Below are 19,366 nucleotides of genomic sequence, written 5' to 3'. Positions count from 1 at the left end.
CAAAAACACCACAAGAAATATCCCACATCCTCTTGTTCCGCTGATTTTATTTCAAGAGGCTGGAAAAGAAATGTTCATTCTCTTTTCATCTCAGTCTTACAGCTAAGCCCTTTGTCCAATATTGCAGCCTTACAGCACCAGAATCCTATTTTCTTTTGCCTCTGGAATCTCACCTCCATTTTCTTTGAGAAGCACAAGGAATTATTTTTCCTACATAAAATCCCCGGCGTCCCATGTCTTCTGTAGGCACTTTTGAGGACGTTGTTCTTGATGTGACCCAATCCCACTATCTGAAAGCAATCCTGAAGAAGGATTTTGGAAGGCTTTGTCAGAAAACTGTGCACTTGAAGGGGATGCAATGGTTCTGAGAAATGAAGAGTGTTTCCCTGAAAACCAAAGCACTCTCAGAGTGGGCACTCCAGGGAACAGCGCTGGCGTTAATGCCAGAACATCACATCTGTTTGCTTGCATGCTAAGATCTGCACTTTTTTCCCTTATAGGCCAGAGGAGAAAATAATTCTATGAAAAGAACACTCCAAAGACAACTGAACGTCACTGAACAAATCACTGAAGAAGAAGGGAATATGAGGCTTTTGTTGCTCTGCACTTGAAGGAATGGAGAAACTTGAACTTTATACTGTTGCAATTTCAAGAGTTCTGAGTAGTGATTATGACAGTGATTTTCCCATCTTCTGAGAAAACAGTCACTTCTACTGACTTTGTTCCATGCAAAATGAAAATAATTGAAATACAACATGGTAAACAGAAAAGGATACAACAGAAACTATATGCTAAAACCTGCCACTTTTTTTCCATCGTTGCGACAATTTTAATTCATATATATATTGATTCCATCCTACTCTGCAGAACTTAGTAATACAAGACAATAGAAGAGTGAGTGGGCCAACATTCTGAGAGCTCCATCCCAGAGAAGCCATGTGAGGTGCTGAGCTTAAGGAAAAACTCCCCGCCGTCGTTATAACAAAGTCTCACCACCAGAGAGAGCCACGGGGGAGGGGAGAGCTGAGAAAAAAAGTTTTTCACGCTATTTTCAATCATCGCTCTTGTGAGACAGAAAAGTCCACCTACAATACAAACCATATCATTTACCAAAATCACAAGTGAATGCATTTCTGGTTCCTTCTGTGGCAAGTTTTAACGTCGAGTGGCATTCCCAGCATGGAGATAAATTTATTTATTCATTAATTTAATATATTCAATAAACCAACCAGCACATAGACTTATTCTTTACAGGTAATTAGAATGTATTACAAGCATACAAATGTGCCTAAGATTGAGAACTCAGGTTATAATCTAATGAAAATATTGTCGCTGAATTAATTTCCTATGTGGTGCCAGAGCTGTGGAATAAAAAGTACATTGAAAGTCTTCGGAGACCTACTGTCAACAGCGTAGCACTACCTCGACTTCAAGCTGGAGAAGATTAGATTTCAAAAGCCTGTTCTATTTCACGCCTTTTCTTAGTTGTCTTGCAGGAATCTTCCATGCTTTAAAGGTCTCTCCAAAGTTTTAGAGATTAAGAAAGTGAAGAAACAGGCAATTTCTGCTACAAGCATCACTAAAATGCATTAGTTTCACTGAAACATAGATCAAACACAGATTTACCAGGAAGTTAAGGCCATTGGTCATCTCAGCAAAGCTGCAGTCCATTGTGTTCTGCAGATTGCATCACCACAGCAATTGAAAATTATACTGTCCGGCTGCTCTTGTCTCTAGATGCAGTCTCTTTTTATCAGAACTGCAGCAACAGTGTGCCATCAGTATGTGGAAGGTCACTGCTGCTTCAGTCGTACAAGCAATCGGATTTCATACCCATCTAGCATTTTCCACACTAAGCATTTTACAAGCTAACTGATATTGTATCAAGAACAGGAATATCTTTTAAGAGTGAGATATACGATTGCAACAGTTTTTTTTTGTTTTGTTTTGTTTTGTTTTTTTTTCCCATGAACTGGAATGTGGACGAAGGCTGCATTTGATAGTATTCTCAGAAGATAACTGCAAATTAAAGGGAGAAGCAATCACGAAGTGCCCTTAGGAGATTCGTTCTTTGTCCTGCCATTGGAAGTCAGGCAGACAACCTATTAGTGGCACATTGGTTCCAGCTTTCCTTTTCAAACCACCAACATGAAGGGTCAAGGAAACTGTGCAAAAATGGCCCTCTTTGGATGCACAGATTTCAGATATGGGCCATGTCACCATATGAAGCAGTTTTTTTCTGATACATCCCTGGAGCTGCCTGTTAGTAATGTATCTTCAAAGCCACCTTTGTTTCTCTCAACATACTGTAGAGATCCCAGGGCTTCTTGCTCATTATACTAATGAAAAGAGGCAATTAGGTTATCCAGGTCTTTGTGGTTAATTCTGCTCGGTCACACGTATTTTGCCAGCTTCAGTAAGCAGCAAACAGGCAGTGCTCTGTCCTGCATGAGCACTGTTGCCCTCAAGAGTATAATTACTCAGTCCTAAAACAGAAAGTTTTTGCATAGCACTAAGGTGTAGAGAAAGATAAAAAACTGTATGGGCTTCATAGGGAGCACTTCTGTGTGGGGCTTATCAGTGGATCCTTACTGATGTTAATTTGACAGCTCAGGTGTGAGGGAACCCACAGCTGATACAGGCCATCTGATGGGCAGTAACTCACTGTGCTTCGCTGGACACCAGTTAACTTGTTACAAGTTGAACAAAGAAACAAATTAAGAAAGCATTATTAAGTAGTGTTGGTAATGAGGGAGGGATGGTGGGGAGCCTAGGAGAGAGCTGCCTGTCTTTGCTGTCTGTTGGTGTGGGTAATAACCATTACACAACACCCACAAACATGCTTCCTCCTGCAGAGAGGTCGTGGTAATTAAGGAATGAGTGTGGGGGTAAAAAAAAAAAAAAAAAAAAAAAAAGAGCATTTCTTATCCCATGTTCCTCATTTTAATAACATAGGCTTCTGTGTTGTGAAACATCCTCCTCAGAAAAGCATTAAACACGGTGGCACATGTCCTCAGCTGCAGCAGTCTGCACTGTGTGTCTGCAGGATGGTCCCCCGCCCATGAGCAGCTTAGGGAAATTCATGCCTAGAAGTGTCACATCTCTCTACAGCTTCCAAAACAACGTTTTTGAATGAAGCAGCAAAAAAGCTAGAAGTATTTTTAGAAAAAGTTGTCTCAAGGCTGCCATAGTCCTGATACTCCCAGAAGGAAGTTGACTTCTTACACAGGAAATAATATTTCAAGTAGAAAACTGTAAGAAAGACTTCAGCCCTTTTTATACTACCCCATATTAAAAAACGGGTCAACTCTACCAAAACTATGAGAATACTGAATAAGTCATTTAAGAAGTAGAATATAACAGGATACAGAACAATTTTTTTTTGAAAGAGGGAAGGACAGAAAAGCAAGAGATAATGAGGAAAATCTGTGTGTCCCTGACTGAAGACATTCAATTGAGTGCTGGAGTCAGGCCTTCTGGGCTCTGTTCACAGCTCCATCATGTCAGTCTTTGTGTTGCAATTATCTGCCAGTCATCTGAAGACTTTTTCCTTTGGACATCACTTGACTATGTCAGGGTCTGAGCAAACTCTTACTGTCTCTGCTGCAAAGAATGGACGTGGTATTCACCACCAGTGACTCAGCGACCAGCTGGCACAGCTGGTGGGCAGGCCTGCTTCTCGGTGAGCAGATCTCTCCTGAGCCCTCCACATGCTTCCTTGCAGACACACCATCCCAACAGCTTAAAAAAAAATATCATTACTCTATTTCCTTTTTGACTAACAAAGAGGGAATATGATGCCCTGCTGTTAGCTAAAGGTTAAAAGAATACTTGTGAATGAAAGTCCAGAGGGTAGAGAAGAGCAAAAGGGAAATAAATACTCTATCAAGAGCTAGTGAAAAATGCATGCTCTGGTTTATGTTGTGTTTTATGTCACTCTCCACTCAGTATTACTCTCTTTCCTTTCCAGCTTGGGTGAAGCTCTGGTCATCAATAGTAAGCAACACGTCTCACTCGTAATGTGATCTGCATAAGCCGTGATGCGGAAATGTTTGGGTGCAGCACAATGCAGTGATGTGTTGGCCGGGATGAGTCCAATCTCAGCTACCACCAGAGGTGACACCAGATCCCAGCAAGGAGACGGTTACGAAGGGTCTTTCCTGAACATAACTTCTTCTTCAGCTACAACCAAAGGCAAGCTTTTTCTTCATTCAAGAAATCCATATTTAATTCTCAAAATACAAGAAAAAAATATTTTGAGAATGCAAATGGCAGATACTGCTTTGATAAACATTACATGTCAAATTCATTAGTGGTCTTCCAAAGAGAATTGCTCTGTTTTCCTGTCATAAGCGAACAAAGATATCCCATTCTCTGTCACCTCTCTCATTTTAGAATATGCATTAAGGTTCTATGGCTAATTAGCAAGTTCCTTTGACAGAAAACAGACCCACAATATCTTAACTGCAAAATATGGTTTTCAGGAAGGAATGGTTTCTTGAGAATATGAAAATATATTTTATTCTTAACGAGTAATTGGTTCATATTTGTATACAAATAAAGGAGAAGCAAGTTTACTATGTATTTAATAGCATTTAATGCATGATCATTTCATACAGTGGGGTCATATTCACAATGTTTCTTTTATGTTATTAAAATATTGATAAAACACAAAACATTCATTAGTTACACCAATTCCAAGTGCACAGAAGGATGAACAAATGTGTTTTCATTATGAGAGGTAATAATAATTAAGAGTGACAGCACCTTATCCTCAGGATCTGCCTCCCAGCAGCAGTTTGGCTGATAAAAAAACAGAAGTTAAGATAAGGCAGCAATTATTAAGACAAATCTTTTGAAGGGCTGTTTGAACTCCTGTGTCCAGCAGATAATCTGATTTTACAAGGTGCTCCAAGGCGGGGTAGGCTGCGGGAAGCAGTACCCAGGTGCAGGCCTTCAGCCCTTTGCACCGGCATTTTTACCTCTAGCCATTTCCACGGTCTCTTCTTTTGTTTGCTACAGCTGTGGCATATAAATCAGTCTTCATTCCGTCTCACTGACACCAAAGAGAAACACAACACAAACAATGCAGAACAGCAAGTCCCAAATGTATTAATCTTTTACCCTTTTTTTCTTTTTCTTTTCTTTTCTTTTCTTTTTTTTCTTTTCTTTTCTTTTTTTTTTTTTTTTTTTTTTTGCTGATTCCTTTTACCTATATTTTTGGGGAGATTCAGAATGGCTGTCAGCAACTCAGTAATTCTTTCTTCATAAATATTACATGCATGCAGAGCATGAATATCTGAGCAGCTAACTCTGACTTAGGTGAAACCAATTGCTAATGGCAAATCATTTTTCCTTAGTGCCATTCCACCAATAACAAGCACGAGGGGGACAAGATGATGCAATTTGGAGGTGGACAGCAAAAGGGAAAGAAGGTTTAGACTGGGAACAAAGACAATTATTGATCAATCCTTTCAGTTGCGTTCTGAGGTGTGAGTTTTGGCAGAAAGATACCTGTGTTCATCAGCTATGTGGGCATTCTCAGCAATTAAATTAGCAAACACTGAAAAAAAAATTGATTACTTATGGCCAATTTTTATTATGTCACTGAGCTACTACATCTTGGTGTGCTATGCCCTGTGCAATGATGTACACTTCATGTGCAAACTGCAGTGGGAAAGACCAGGCAGCTCTCTGCCATCCTTGGGGTGCACCATATCCCCAGTGGTAAAACTGTGGCTCACTGAGGGAAAGGACAGCATGGTTTCCCTCTGCCCAGTCCTATTTCCCCAATGCATTTCTTTTCTCTCATTGGCTTTTGCAGCCACGTGTTCACAACTCAAGGTGGATTACGCCGCTGTTGCAGTGGAAACCACTTTCATTTTGGTCCTTTGTGGGATCTTTTCAACACAAATGAACTCACATTGCTGCACATGGGCTGCAGAGGATGTGCTGAAAGACTGTGCCTGGCAGTGAGGGTGGGACCAGGGCTGCCCCTTTTGGTGATTTCAGGACAAGTGTAAAAATTTGTCTGCTGACTTTTAATAATGAATAAAAGTTGTGACTTTATGCTTGAGGCATAGAAAAGAGATGTAGTGTCTCCAGACAACAGGAATAGCAACTGGCAATCAAACTTCAGCTGAATTTTACTGCTCACACTGTCCCAAAGACATCAGCATACATTGGTCTCAGATTTTCCTTTATCAGGTGAATACTTTATAATTCATTGGTAATAGTTATGTACACTTGTCTATTTTAGAATATCTCTCCTCTCACATCTGTTTTGCCTCAATAAATGATCTTGTTGGATCGCTTTGAAACCACTGCAGTGCACACACAGCATTGCCCAGGCTTCTGCCCTGCCAGCCCAATCCTGGGCACTGCTGCAGCTGCCTGGCTCAGGATCCGCTCTGAGATGGGCTGTGCTCTTCAGATGGTGCCCTCTGAGCTCTTGGGCAGGCCCAGCCATACACAGCGTGTGTGTGGCACTCATAGTCCTTGCTCAGCTAAACAAGCAGACAAACTTTCACCTTTGGTATAGGGCCAGCTTCTCATTTCAGATAAATCTGCAGTTGTTCACTCACTGAAAATACCAAGTCCCACATTAGCAGGAGACTGTGAAGCAGGTGAAGAGAGAATAGCTTCTGAGAGGTTCAAATGCAAATTGTACATCCTTGGACAGTTATGTTGGGCCTCTCCAGGGCCACTGGCTGTGCTTCTGCCATTCTTCCCAGTGGCTCTCACAGATCACACAGATCTGCTGACTGCAAAGGGCAACCTGGAGCTACCTGGGAGGCTCAGGGACCCACAGGTAGGTGGTATTGGGCAGGGCTATAATAGTGCTTTGGTCCCTGTGTGCTGCCTGCACATACCAGAGACAACTGGCAGCTGAGAGGGCTTTCTGAGTCCAAACATCAAGGATACTAACACTCTGTTTTCCAATATGAGCACTCTGTGGCAGGGACCAACAGAGCAGCACATTTCCTCTGCCAAGGAAGGACAGGAAAATGTTGTTTGAGTTGGCTTTATTTCCCCATGCTCAGCAAGCTTGAGGAGCAGAACCTGCTCAGGAGACAGTCCAAGAATACTGGGCAACAGTGAGCTGTCAGTTGGGTTTTCCTCATTCCCCTGAAGCTCTGTGCATTACTGCCTGTCCAAGTCAGCAATACTGCTTACTTTTCACTTAAGGATAAATGGCATTGCTTAAGATAGTAAAAAATAACCACATGGCCATTTCTGTGACACATAAGCAGAGCAAAAGGTTAAAAAACTTTGGCCCAGGCTCTCCAGCTGGGAGTTCTGGATCTGATTCACTTTCCATACCTGTGTTTGCTTCACTTTGCTTCATTTCAAAGAATACATCTTTCAGAAAATGTTCTTTTTTCATAGTTTCTGATGAAAATCTAGAAGGTTTGGCCATACATTTTCAACTTGAGTCGTTTTATTTTTATCTCTGGAAAACTGAGCATATTCTTTCTGTAGGTGAGAAACAGCATTTAGTTGGAAACCGTAATTCTCAGCTTAAAAATAGTTTCAACATAAATCTTTGAAGGAAGTCTATTAACAGTGTCTAAGTTGCCTTACAACACAACTAGGCAGACAAGATCGTATCACAGCTCTTTGGGTGATAATTCCATTTCTGACTGTTGTCAGCAGGGAATATGCTGTGTCAGGGCACAGGCACAGTGGGGTTCTCTGAGTAATCCTTCCCTCGATGGACCTCCAGCACCAGGAAGCAGCAGGACAGCTAGAGGCTGCACCCAGGGCACTGTTAGCAGCAGCAAATAGCTCTTACCTCCACAAGCTTATCTGAGTCCTGGACATCCACTCAAACTGCTGGTCTCCCCAGCTGGCAGCAGCAAGAACTAATGCAGTGTTTCCCTGGAGCGGTTCACGCGACATCAGAAACTGACAATCCTCTACACCTCTGCTGCTCAGTGGATCAAGCAGATGGCTCCACATCACCAAGAAAAAACCAATGCAGTGCCTGGTTGCAATGATCCCCTGGTTTTCTGGCCTGAGAGAACAGCGGTGCCATCCCCCAGTATACATAGAACACTTTCAGTCTGCAAAAGCAAAGAAAGAACTGCACTCTGAAAGAAAATCCTGTTTTGTTTACAGGTTGCTTTTATTTACAAATATACTGAGGTGTAATCTCTCTCTTTTTTTCTTTTTCTGTTTTTGCTTCAGTGTCTTTGTGTGGGTGGGTGTGTGCACATGGAGGAAGCATAATGTTTGAGAAACTCATGCATCGTGGCTGCCAGGCCATGGTGGCAGAAAATAAAATCAGCAAAATGAAATTTAAAAACACTAATAAATAATTTAACAATGACAAGTAATTAAATAATAAAGAAAACAACAATGATCTACATACATTATGGTGGTTTTTTACCGACACAGAAGGAAAGAAGGGGGAAGCTACTGCGAAAGGCAGATGGTTACGTGTGAAAGAGCATATTCATATTTTTACAAGTTAAACAAATTGTAACAGACAACTACAAAATACTACATTTTGATAACATAAATACAGAATATATAAATATACAAGTAATACAGCCATACACAGCTAAAAAATAGGGTGTTCACTTAAAAAGAGAGTTCCCAATGCAAAATATCTGGCAGTCCCTTCACAGTCACTGCTGAACAGAACAACAGTGGCAGAACCAAGAGGACGTGGGCTGTGTCCTTTAGGGAGGCAAATGACCACCACTTTACAGGGGAAGGCCTCAAGTGAGTGAGGCTGTGCCTAAGTCCCCCCAAAGGCAACACCTTCCACACCTGCCCAAAGGCAAGCACGTGCCTAAGGAGCCCCCTAGTGAGACAGATTGAAACCTGAAGCCCCGGCACACTGCAGCGGGTGCAGCTGCTGTCTGCCAGTGCCACCAGATGAGGAGAAGGGCTGGCACCTAGAGATGGACCAGCACATGCAGGAGCCCCTGCTCTCCGTGGATGTGGGAAGCGCTTTGAGCATTGGATTGTGTGCAGCGCAGCCCTGAGCACTTCATACTTGGAGTACTGTGGCTCCAGCTTCTGCAGCTTTGTTGTGCTTCAGTATACTCTCTTTCCTTTCACTTTTGCGACAAAATCTGGGACTTGTAAGAGCTCTTTCCATCTTTTTTGCTTCTGCTGTTAAATTTTAGCAATTTTTTGGGGTGGCCAGGATTACTGATTTCAAGAAGGTGCTCTCACAAACCCCAGCTTGCAGCACCCTGGGAGCATGGCGGAGAGCTGGGTTCCTGGGGTACCTTTGGATGTACCTCTGATTGCTAAGGAAGCTGGAGGGAGTCCTGAGCAGAGTGAGAAGAGGTAAGTGGGTTCACACCATCCCTGGAAGGTATGCCAGCATGAAGACCCTTCCCCATGCAATGATGGCACAGTGAAATGGCTGCCAACAGAAGAGCACTGACCTCCTTCAAGGACATGGGAGTATTCATCAGACACAGGCATGGTGGGTCTGAAGAATCCACTCAGCAGCCATCGTGAGACTGGAGCGAATCATGTGTGAGCATGGTTAGCAGTGACTGAGCCAAGTGGTCCAGGTGTTTTTAACGACAGATTTTAAAGAAGAAAATGAGATCAAAATTCTTGGGATGCTGTTTCAATCTCATTCAGTTTAACTACTGTATTTTAATTACAACTATAGTTCATGTTGTGACTGTGAAACATATCTACCACCAGCCCCTAAGCACTTAGAACACAGGCTTCATTCCATAGTACTTTGGAAAATAGTGGGCTGAGAAGAGCACTACATGGTAGGAATTGTTCCCTTGACATTCAGCCATGCAATGAAACACACTGCCACCCAGCTGAGAGCCACTTGGGTTTGGTGGCTGCACGGCTCAGAAACCATTTATGAATGTAGGAAAATCTGTGCGCTATCACTGCTTTTATGAACAGATGTGAAGACCTCTGAGGAAGATGTAATGTAGTGTATTCACTCTGATCTCACAGAGATCCTTTTTAAACATTATTGAGCAAACACCAAAACCTAATTAATCATCTTTTACTTAATTGCATCTTGTCACCACTTTACCTTAACATGTATTCCTTGCTTAGCCAAAACAACATGATTGAAGCACTGTGAAGACCTCACTTGATGCATTTATATTAGAGAAAGGTTAATTTCCTAGGGAAAATGATCACTGTAAGGTGCATGTAATAAACTGCTGTCGTGACCTCTAGCCTCCAAGCTCCCATATGTGCAATCATTGTTTGTGGTTTCTGTGGAAGTGCCAGATGCTAAGAATTTTTGGCAAGGGTTTATCAACTTGACTCAGTATAAGGTATTACTGTGATATGGCCCATTAAACATTTTACTTTTACCTGATTGGTGACATTTCCCTTGCCAATAGAAGAGTAAAAGAAAAATCAAAAAGGTCAGAGGTTGCTATATAATCTTTTACTGCAGGTCCCAGGTTAAAACCACAATGATCACGCTCCAGTAGGATAATTCATTCCACAAAAAAAAAAGTGACATTTATTTTGTTTTAATGAACTTTGGCCTTTGCCAGATATAATGGGTCTGCTGGAAACCTTCGGCTATACATTCCTTCTCTTGACCAGCAGCACACAGTGGCAAGAGAAGCATTATGTATGCCAGGCAGCTCAACTTTGTAGTGCCTGTGGCACCAGAGGTGGAGGAATATAGCTGTGACACCATCACACAACACACTTACGGAAAAGAGATGGTAGATACAGGCACACTGCAATGAAAGAGAAAGAAAGGGTGGCAAAACGCCATCTAAAGAACAACAAAGGATTATGGCTATTTTAGCTATCAAATGGGATATCTGATCCTTTTCTTGGAAATGGATTGTATTTTCAACATCAGGACAGAAGCAGAGGTAGAGTTGGGACAAAGCAGTTCTGCAGGTCACATTATAGCTCTCATACAAGTCTCTGTTTACATTAAAAATATCATTTCAATTCTGCCAATAATGAGGGACAAAGCAAGATTTGTGTCTAGTTTATAAATCCAGTATGTTTGAAATGGTCAAGATGCTTTTCTATGACTCTAAAGGAGCACAGGAGGAGGATGGGGGAAGAAAACAACATGAATCCATTGAGATTGGTGGTTGTGAATGTTTATAATGTGCCATACAAAAAGTGCTTGCCTTCTGCCCTGCAAGCAGTAAAGCTCACCTGAGTTCCTTATAAATATTTATTACCATGCAGAGAGAAAGGAAATTCTTTATTTTAATACACAAGGAAAGGGAAAGAAAGAAAATTCTTCCAATTTCAAAACATCGGGGCATTCACAGCCTTCAACTAAAAAGCCCTATCAGAAAGTGAGAGAATGGTCACCAGCAAAAGCACACGAGTGTAAAGGCCCCAACTCCTCAGAGAGACGAGATGGGCAGCTGCAGGGAGGGGAGTATCCTCCAGCACCTGCGTGGGGCCATGGGATCCTCTGGGCACCGGGAATCGTGGTATGGGTTTGGCTGCCGTGCAGCAGCAGAAGGGGTCTATCTCCAGATCTGTGCTTCACTGCTGTACTGTATGCACAAAGTCTTCACCCCCAGTGCTTGCCTCACCTCCATAGAGTGAAGCTGCATTAACTTATCTCAGAGATAAAAGTTTGCTTGCTTAATAAACCCCTAACTCACGGTCCACATTTCCATTCCAGAGAGAACCGTGAAGGTATTTGTTTCCTCAAACCTGGCCTCTGATCCTTGCCACCCACCCCTCCTGGGCACACGGAGAACTGTTCTGCACCAGGAAGAGGTGAGCGGCCGTGGCAGAGTCGCCTGGCAGGACGGTGCTGGGCGCAGTGAGCGCTCCCTGCAGGGATGCTGCCCCTCAGCCAGGACCCCAGGAGCGACCATGCTCTCGTGACCATGCTGTGACCTTTGCAGACTGCAGCTCTGCCGCACTGCCAGTCCTTGGCCCAATGTCATCCAGTACGCTGGACTTGGTTTTGTCTGTTACGGTCAATACAGTAAAGGTATTTGTTTCAGAAAGTTCTATCCTGCCAATCTTTCCCCATGAGCTCTATTTTGAACACACCCTGTAATTACTGATATTACCCTGGCAAATTTTCCCCATGAAGTTTTCTCCACTAAGAACCATGACTGTACTTGTCTGCCTCTCCACATTATAATTATCACCAGGCAATATTCATAACTATGCTATTATTATTTATGATATTTTATGCCCTACGAAAACCTATATGACATATGCTCAGACTTCAGAGTCTGAGATGATCAGACTTCAGCTGGGACATTCCCTTCAGTTCAAGCATTTCTTGCTCCTCCATTTGCACTACTACAAGGTTAGCTGGAGTATTTATTATGAATACAGGAGTCCCATCGGTGTGAAACCTGCAGGCATTTGATTTGACTCCAGTTCAATACATCCAAACCTCCCATTGTGATCTCTTTCCTACTATTTTTTCTCAGTTGGTGCACATTTCAGGACTTCTGATGGCTCAGTCTAGAATAGCATACCATGGATTCTTGCTGAGGCAAGACAATTAACTAAAGGAGTGCTTAATTATTCCAGATGGACAATGGAGTATAGCACACTTATGCCTCATGCAAAACATAAATAAACAGAACAGAATGAACAACACATCTGCCAATCGTAGTCTAGACTTAAAATTTGGCACTGAAATACTTAGAAACAAAGTAAATGTTTTATTCTCACACTTCAGAAAAATTAAATAAAACTCTGTCTTGTAAGCACCTTTAGTTTTAATTATTTAAGATCAATACTAATCTAAACGCCTCTCTCCCTAACATGCATCTCATCTCCAGGGTCATAGACCTTTTTTATTACAAAATCACTGGCTTTCTCCACAAATATTACTGTTAACCAGTTTCCTCAATATCATATGTATAAGGGCTATAAACTAATGAGCAGATCTAGGTTATGTAGAAAAAGTGTAGAAAGGAAACAAATGTTGAACGTCACATTTACATTAACTTCTCACAGTTCAAATGGCAATTTATCCACAACATAGTATGAATCATGCAGCAAGAAAAGGGAGGAACCTCCAGTTTCTTTGATTTATTTGTCATATGGTTGACTGATGTCAGTATCAGTGGCTTAAAAAAATTTAAACATCCAAAAGAAAGGAAGAGAGAAAGGAGGAAAAGGTCTAGCTTTCCGCAAAATCCATTTCCTTTACAACGAAGAGCTCAAACCAAACCAAAACAAAGGCTGCTGAAGAGCAGAGTCTTCTGTTCCTCTCATGCTTCTCTCTTGGTCTGGTGCAAGCTGAGAATCAAGGGTATGTGACTGGTAGATGTTTTTGTTTATATATGTATGTATGTAGGTAGGTAGGTACAGATATATGCACGTACATACATACATATATGCACACCAATACAGTCTTCCTAAAAATGCTCTTTGCGGTCCAGAGGCAGCAGGAGTCACTGTGAAGGAAGAGCTGGGCAACATATGGCTGTAGAGTCTGCACTGGAAAAAGTCACTGGCTAAATACACGCCGGCTGTTTGTTTTCGTTTATTTTCATGAGGCGAAATACGAGCTCTGCATAGAGTACAGCCTGTCAATGGGGTTTCCTACCCTAGCCTGCATGGAGTTAACTTCAGAAGAGGCAAGAAAACAGTCGCTCAAGCTAGTTAAAGAGGTATCACTGTCGATATCATGAAAAATGGAGTCGTTTCCTGCAAATGAAATGTATACATTAAGCTGTATTCTGTGCAGCCAGAGGACACAGTACACACGGATGCGATGCTTGTATATAGCACACTGCAGCAAAAGGGAATGCTTCTGGTCTTGTTTTTGCATGTTAATGCAATTTGGCTCTAAGGGTCTGACCTATAAAAAGAAAGGCTAGCAACCAATTTGCAGAGTTCAGCTGGCAGCAATATCATTTAGAAATGCGGAAGACTGCCAGTTTCTAATATATATGTCAGTCAGCAGCAAGCCCTGGCTGATGACGTGAGCAAACAGTCAGGGGAGAAGAGGGCTCCTGGTGCCCCACGAGCTGCCACTGAGCACATGTGGGGGCTCAGGGCAGGAACGCAGGACCACTGAGCCCACAGAGGGAAAAAGTGGCCTGAGCACCATAACCAGTAATGGCCTTGGTTTACACACGAGGCAAAACGCCGGCCGACAAAGCCGACCGGGCCCAGGAGGAGGCCCAGCTTTCCTGGCCTCAAATAAGCTATAGCTGTAAATATGCTTTCTTTTCAGAAAATTCCACTCTTTGTGGACTGGTTTGGAACACAGCGCCATTTATTTCCCTTAGCAACTATAATTTCAGCTTATTTCATATTTTAAGGTACCAGAAAGAGCTCTAGCTCAAGTAATGTGAGCTTTAGGAAAGTGTTACTCTGGTTCTTTTTCCTTACACGTTCATTTAAAATGGCTTTGTCTTAATTCCTGCATTGATTTTGGAACACAGGAGTTGCCTCCAGAGGAGTTTTGCTTAGAAGTTGCCAAGCACATTGTTAGCAACAAAATCACAAGTCATCTAATGCTCATTTGCACTTCAAATATCCTACAGTATTTACCAAATTGCCTGGCGAGCACTGTGGTCTTGCCCCAGTGGAAAAAGCAGTCATACAGACCCAAGCCAGATTTCTTGTTAGTCTGTGCAATCCATGCTCATGACAGTCACGTGCACGTTTAACTGCAAGGAAGTGCTCCCGGTCAACACAAAAGAGTCTGATGTAAACAGGTCCTCTTTGTCTACGGCAAGGCCAATAGTCACAGTCTGAGAAATCTTCTGAAATTTTATTTAAGTGCCACACTGCAATTGTTCGCAATCAATTGTTAGGCAGCTAATATGCTTGAGAAGCATTTAGTGTACCTATTCACTTGATGTTGCATGTAAGGAAATTGTAAAAGCAAACCATCATCTTGATTTTGGACAGAGAATATAATTGTGCAGGAGCAATGTCCTGTGGTGACATATCTCCCGATAGCTCAAAAACAAATCCATGCATGTGATCTGAGGGATCTTTGAGGGTTGGTTATTTATTTTTGAATAAATGGATCACTTCTCTTTATTAGACCACTTTTCAAGGCACTATCTTCCCAAAGCTTCTAGGAAAAAGGAAAAACTTGTGAGGAAGGTAAGGAAAATTTGTCACTGTTTATTTTTAGTCTTGGACAGTGATTTAAAAAAGTAAAGCTGGAGAGATAATGTTGCTTTTCTTTATCATTTATCAAAACTATACTCTGTAGTAGTGTCCAGAAGGTGGGAAGAGCCCTCTTCTACCCTTTTATGTGTACATGAAAATATACACACAAAACTGACCAGTAGAAATTCCTTTGTACAAATCCCAGAAAAAGACTATAACAGCAAGTAACTCCGTTGAACCTTTGGAGTGTGAACCAGCATACGAACCCTGCTATTTCTGATGCGGCAGAATGATGCATGCCTTACCATAAGGGTTCATGTGGTCGCCTGGCATTTGTGGAGGGGTCAGACCCTGCTGAAAAGGGTCTGTGCCATAACTGCTTTGATCCATTGCTACAATCTGCTGCTGTGGTGGTGCAAGTGGTGTGTAAGATGTCATCATCCCTTCCATTCGGTTAGACATTACTTCTGCAAAAGACACAGGAGGGCACAGTCACTGCTTAGCAACAGAAAGGCTGCAGATATCACTGCTGATGACATTCCTGAGCATAAGAGCACTGTGGATGCATGTAGGAGTCTGTGCCATTCAGAGATGCCTTCCCAATCTTGTTTGAGAGTACAACTATTAAGTGCAAAGATCTCTGGACCATATTACCCACTTGTGGGTGCTGGCTCATATCTTCCCAAAGTCTCCTTGTAACTGCTATAGCCCTTACATTCTCTAGTGCCTGTTCGTGCCAGCCTAATACTGCTAATGCAGAAACAGTACAGCAACTCTCTACGCTGGAGTGGATGTCATGTGGAGCAAACAATATATGTTTCCTTAACAGTAGCCTGCACAGTAGCCCCTCATGCAGCTCATGATCCTCAAGGTCATGACCGTTTTTCTGCTCCGCGTCAGAAGAATTTGAGGCTGCAAGGCCTTGAGATGCTGCTCTTCAGCAGCAACCCTGAAGCTGCAGGACATGTCCTGGCAACTCTGCCCCGGACCTGGGGCACAGGAGGGGCTCCCTGTAACACCGCTGAGCACGGTACCCTCTCTTCATAAGAAAATAAAGCTAACTGGAAGATCTCCATTAAGTGAGCTTCCTGGAGATTTCCTCCAATGTAAGCTCCTCTGCACTGCAGATTTCTTACAGGAAGGTACTGGCTTCTGTAAGCACCTCGTGGGTCTGAGAAGAATTTGGGATAACATACCACAGTCACTCAGACACAGCAGCTCTGTGTGCTACCACAGGTAATGGTACACTCTTGTCAATACCCTGCATGGCTGTACTGAGACAGTATGTATCCATGTGGAAATGGCACTTTGAGAAAGCTTGTAGGTTCTTTCCCCCTTGCTTTGCCTCCATCACAGATCCCCTACCTTGCCCTAGTCGCTGAGAGTTTTGTTGCTCCTGCTGCTGCTGGTGCCTTCGTGCTAGTTTTTTCATCTGAGCAAAAGAGGAAGAACAGAACAATCTCATGGGTCTGAATGGAACAATTTTTTCTTCTTCCAAAATTCTCTGTAAACGTCAAATCAATCAATATAGACCACTTATATTCATGCATATAACACTTTGGGTTCAGTTTCCAGTTCACATTTGCAAATAAAATTTACTCCTGGTGTTGTGCTTGTAGGACATGAACTTAATGTTCGTGTTCCTGCATGGATGTAGACAGCAAAGCATGCAAAATGTGCATAGTTCAGTCCCTTGGATCGTTGTGATATGTTCAACATCTCGGGGGTGGGGAGAAGGGAGTCCCTGTTGCAGAACAATTCATGTATTACTTTTGAGAACTTGAGAAACAACCTACCTTTGCTCTTTGGTTTTGAAACCAAACCTGGACAACCCGCACACTGAGTCCTGTTTCAGCTGCTAAAGTTTCTCTGACCTAGAGGAGGAAATGTTTAAAGCTGTATTTGTTTTTCCCCACATCTAGTAAGTCACATTCTGAGGAATATAATTGCATTTACAATAAGTACTGCATGCACAGAATTATTTTTTTTAATTCCTCATATTTTTGCACAGTCTGTGCAAGCTCTGCCCTTCACATCACTACTTTCATAAATAATAAACAAGTATTCTGAGCAGTGTGAAATGTTACTAAATCATTTAATGATTTTTAGCTTACTAATAAACCAGTTCTGCATGAAAAATTACAGATTTAGCTATGAATTATGTTTATGCTTTTGGCAACAGGGCACACTGCACTGTCCCAGGAGACGCATTTTGTACACCTACAGGACAGTGTCACTTTTTGCAACAAATTTTGTGATACAACTCCACTTTTTTTTTTTTTTTTTTCCTCACCAGACAAACTCAGGATTAAATAATTTTCTAGATTAGTTTTCAAAAGATTTCATTTTCATCAGCTTCATCATGCCTTTCCTTAGCTGCTACAAATGAGATAACACCATGGTTAACTTTCTTAAAAAAACAGGACTGGAAGGACAAGTGGTAGGTCCAGGGCTGTGCACCCACCTCCCCAGAAAGTGAATCCCTCTGCGGTGGGAAGGAGGGCTTGAAGTCACTTTACCCAGGTTCTGAAAGCCCATTACTTTGTTTTACAGCACACAAATATGTTGCTCTACGGGAATCAGTCACAGAGCTGCTCTACATAATGAATAACAAAAAATGACATAGACATAGAACTGGTCCCAGGACGCTTTCTGGTTTCTGCATTCACCTCCAAGCGCCTGCTGCTGGCCCAGGAAGGAGCAGGGGCCTTTGTGACCTGATGCTCTCACCCTGTGCACTGCTGGGTGTCAGAACAGAATGTAGGTCTCTATGGAAGCACCTACCTTCCTACAGGGCTTGGAAGACACTTCAAAGGATGCTTTGAATGCTCGTCTCTGCTGTGTAGTGAGTATTGTCCTCGGTCGTTTAGGTCTCCTTGGGTCCTTCCCATCATCACTTCCTTTTCCTTGTGTTACTTGTCCTTTGGTGGGCTTAACATCTCCATCTTCATCATCACTTTTAACTGGTGAAAAATCAACAAGATATAAAACTATTTGTGTTCCACCAAGACAACGGGGTATTTGAGAACTGCTCTTCAGCTACAAACTCATCAACAGGTCAGTGACTGTGTTTATCTGCAGATCTACATTTACTACAGGCAGGAGGAGGCTATCTTAAATCTGTGTGTATGGCCTAAATCAAATCCCACAAAAGGAGAAGAATATTTTTCTCTACTTAATATATAATAGAGGGCATGGGACAGATCAGGGGCTGTAAATTCATTATACAATGAGGTATCTCCATAAACTGGTACAGGGACTCTTGGTACCCTTCTACCATCATCTGATTCCCTCTTTGCTCACCTGCTGACTCTGCTGCAACCACACTGGCTAACACACACCTTTACCTTCAAAGAATAGCTTCATCTTCTCCCTCTGCACTACTTTCAGAGAGGCGCCGCTGTCCCCAAGGCTGAGGCAGCGAAACAGTCTAAGTGCAAATATTTCCAAAGTATCTTAAAGTCTGTTTACGTAAATATAGTGTAGATTCCAGAAATTGTTCTGAAAATGTTGATGCTCCGGAGATAATATTAAATAAAGTCTTTTCCCTGTCATTTCAGTATTCTTTCTGTGTTCATTACAAACTATCAATACGTGTATGCACAAATTTATTTTTCTTGGCAAAAACACAAATATGTATGTGCTTATGTAAATAGATTATTTGTATTTTCTGCTGTTAGGCTATGAATATTCTTACTGTCTAGTGATATTATGTATGCTGGTATATTGTACTATGAAATTTCATTCTCAGTGGCAAGCATTAAAGAATAAGTCTGAATTCTGATGCAAAAAACAACTTTTCAACTCAGTATATTTCATTTCAACAGACTACCAGGGTTTTTTTTCTACCAGAAGACATTAATGTACAATTCCAGGAACCTCAGCCTTAAGAAACTCACCATCATTTTGATATATTCAGAAATTACATTTGGGGAATTAACAAATTAGACTTTTATTCATTATTGGGTCTGATTATTATGCACCTAGCAATCTAATCACCTTTTACTTTAATAAGCATCTTTTGCCTAATGATTAAAGAGAAGTTCAGTCATTTTAATAACCATGACATTATTAACTTTCCAGCAAGCCATTTCTAAGGAAAGGTTAGTGAAGATTAGTACTGCTCATTGGAGAGTTACTTTTGTGTCCAGTGGATAAATATTTGATTAGAGAAGGACACACACTCAGCCAGGGGTACAGGAGATCATTTGCTCTCACTCAGGCACTTAGGAGATTTGTGTTTTCAATGCATTTGAGAACGGGAGACAAAACATCTCATTTAATTTGTCAACTTGTTTTTCAGGTTCATGTC

The 19,366-nt window shown here is 41.9% G+C and overlaps 1 protein-coding gene across 2 annotated transcripts in view; it reads right to left on the bottom strand.

The window, feature by feature from the left end:
• Positions 1 to 13,471: 13,471 nt before the first annotated feature.
• LMX1B (LIM homeobox transcription factor 1 beta) overlaps positions 13,472 to 19,366 on the bottom strand; it is a 94,113-nt gene continuing 88,218 nt past the window's right edge. Inside the window, exons 4-8 of one of the 2 annotated variants that reach the window (XM_042830901.1) lie at positions 17,839 to 18,017; positions 16,851 to 16,928; positions 16,420 to 16,486; positions 15,360 to 15,521; positions 13,472 to 13,629 (exon numbers count right to left, since the gene is read on the bottom strand). In XM_042830901.1, coding sequence (XP_042686835.1) covers positions 13,472 to 13,629; positions 15,360 to 15,521; positions 16,420 to 16,486; positions 16,851 to 16,928; positions 17,839 to 18,017 — 644 coding nt within the window. The remainder of the gene's footprint in view (positions 13,630 to 15,359; positions 15,522 to 16,419; positions 16,487 to 16,850; positions 16,929 to 17,838; positions 18,018 to 19,366) is intronic. The other variant, XM_042830902.1, reaches the window with a different exon arrangement.

The sequence above is a fragment of the Centrocercus urophasianus genome, unplaced genomic scaffold (assembly GCF_019232065.1).
Source record: "Centrocercus urophasianus isolate 14NV4802_14NV808 unplaced genomic scaffold, USGS_Curo_1.0 seq_34, whole genome shotgun sequence".
Taxonomy (NCBI): Eukaryota; Metazoa; Chordata; class Aves; order Galliformes; family Phasianidae; genus Centrocercus; species Centrocercus urophasianus.
Note: the sequence above shows the minus strand (reverse complement) of the source record. Positions and strands in the feature narration are given on the sequence as shown.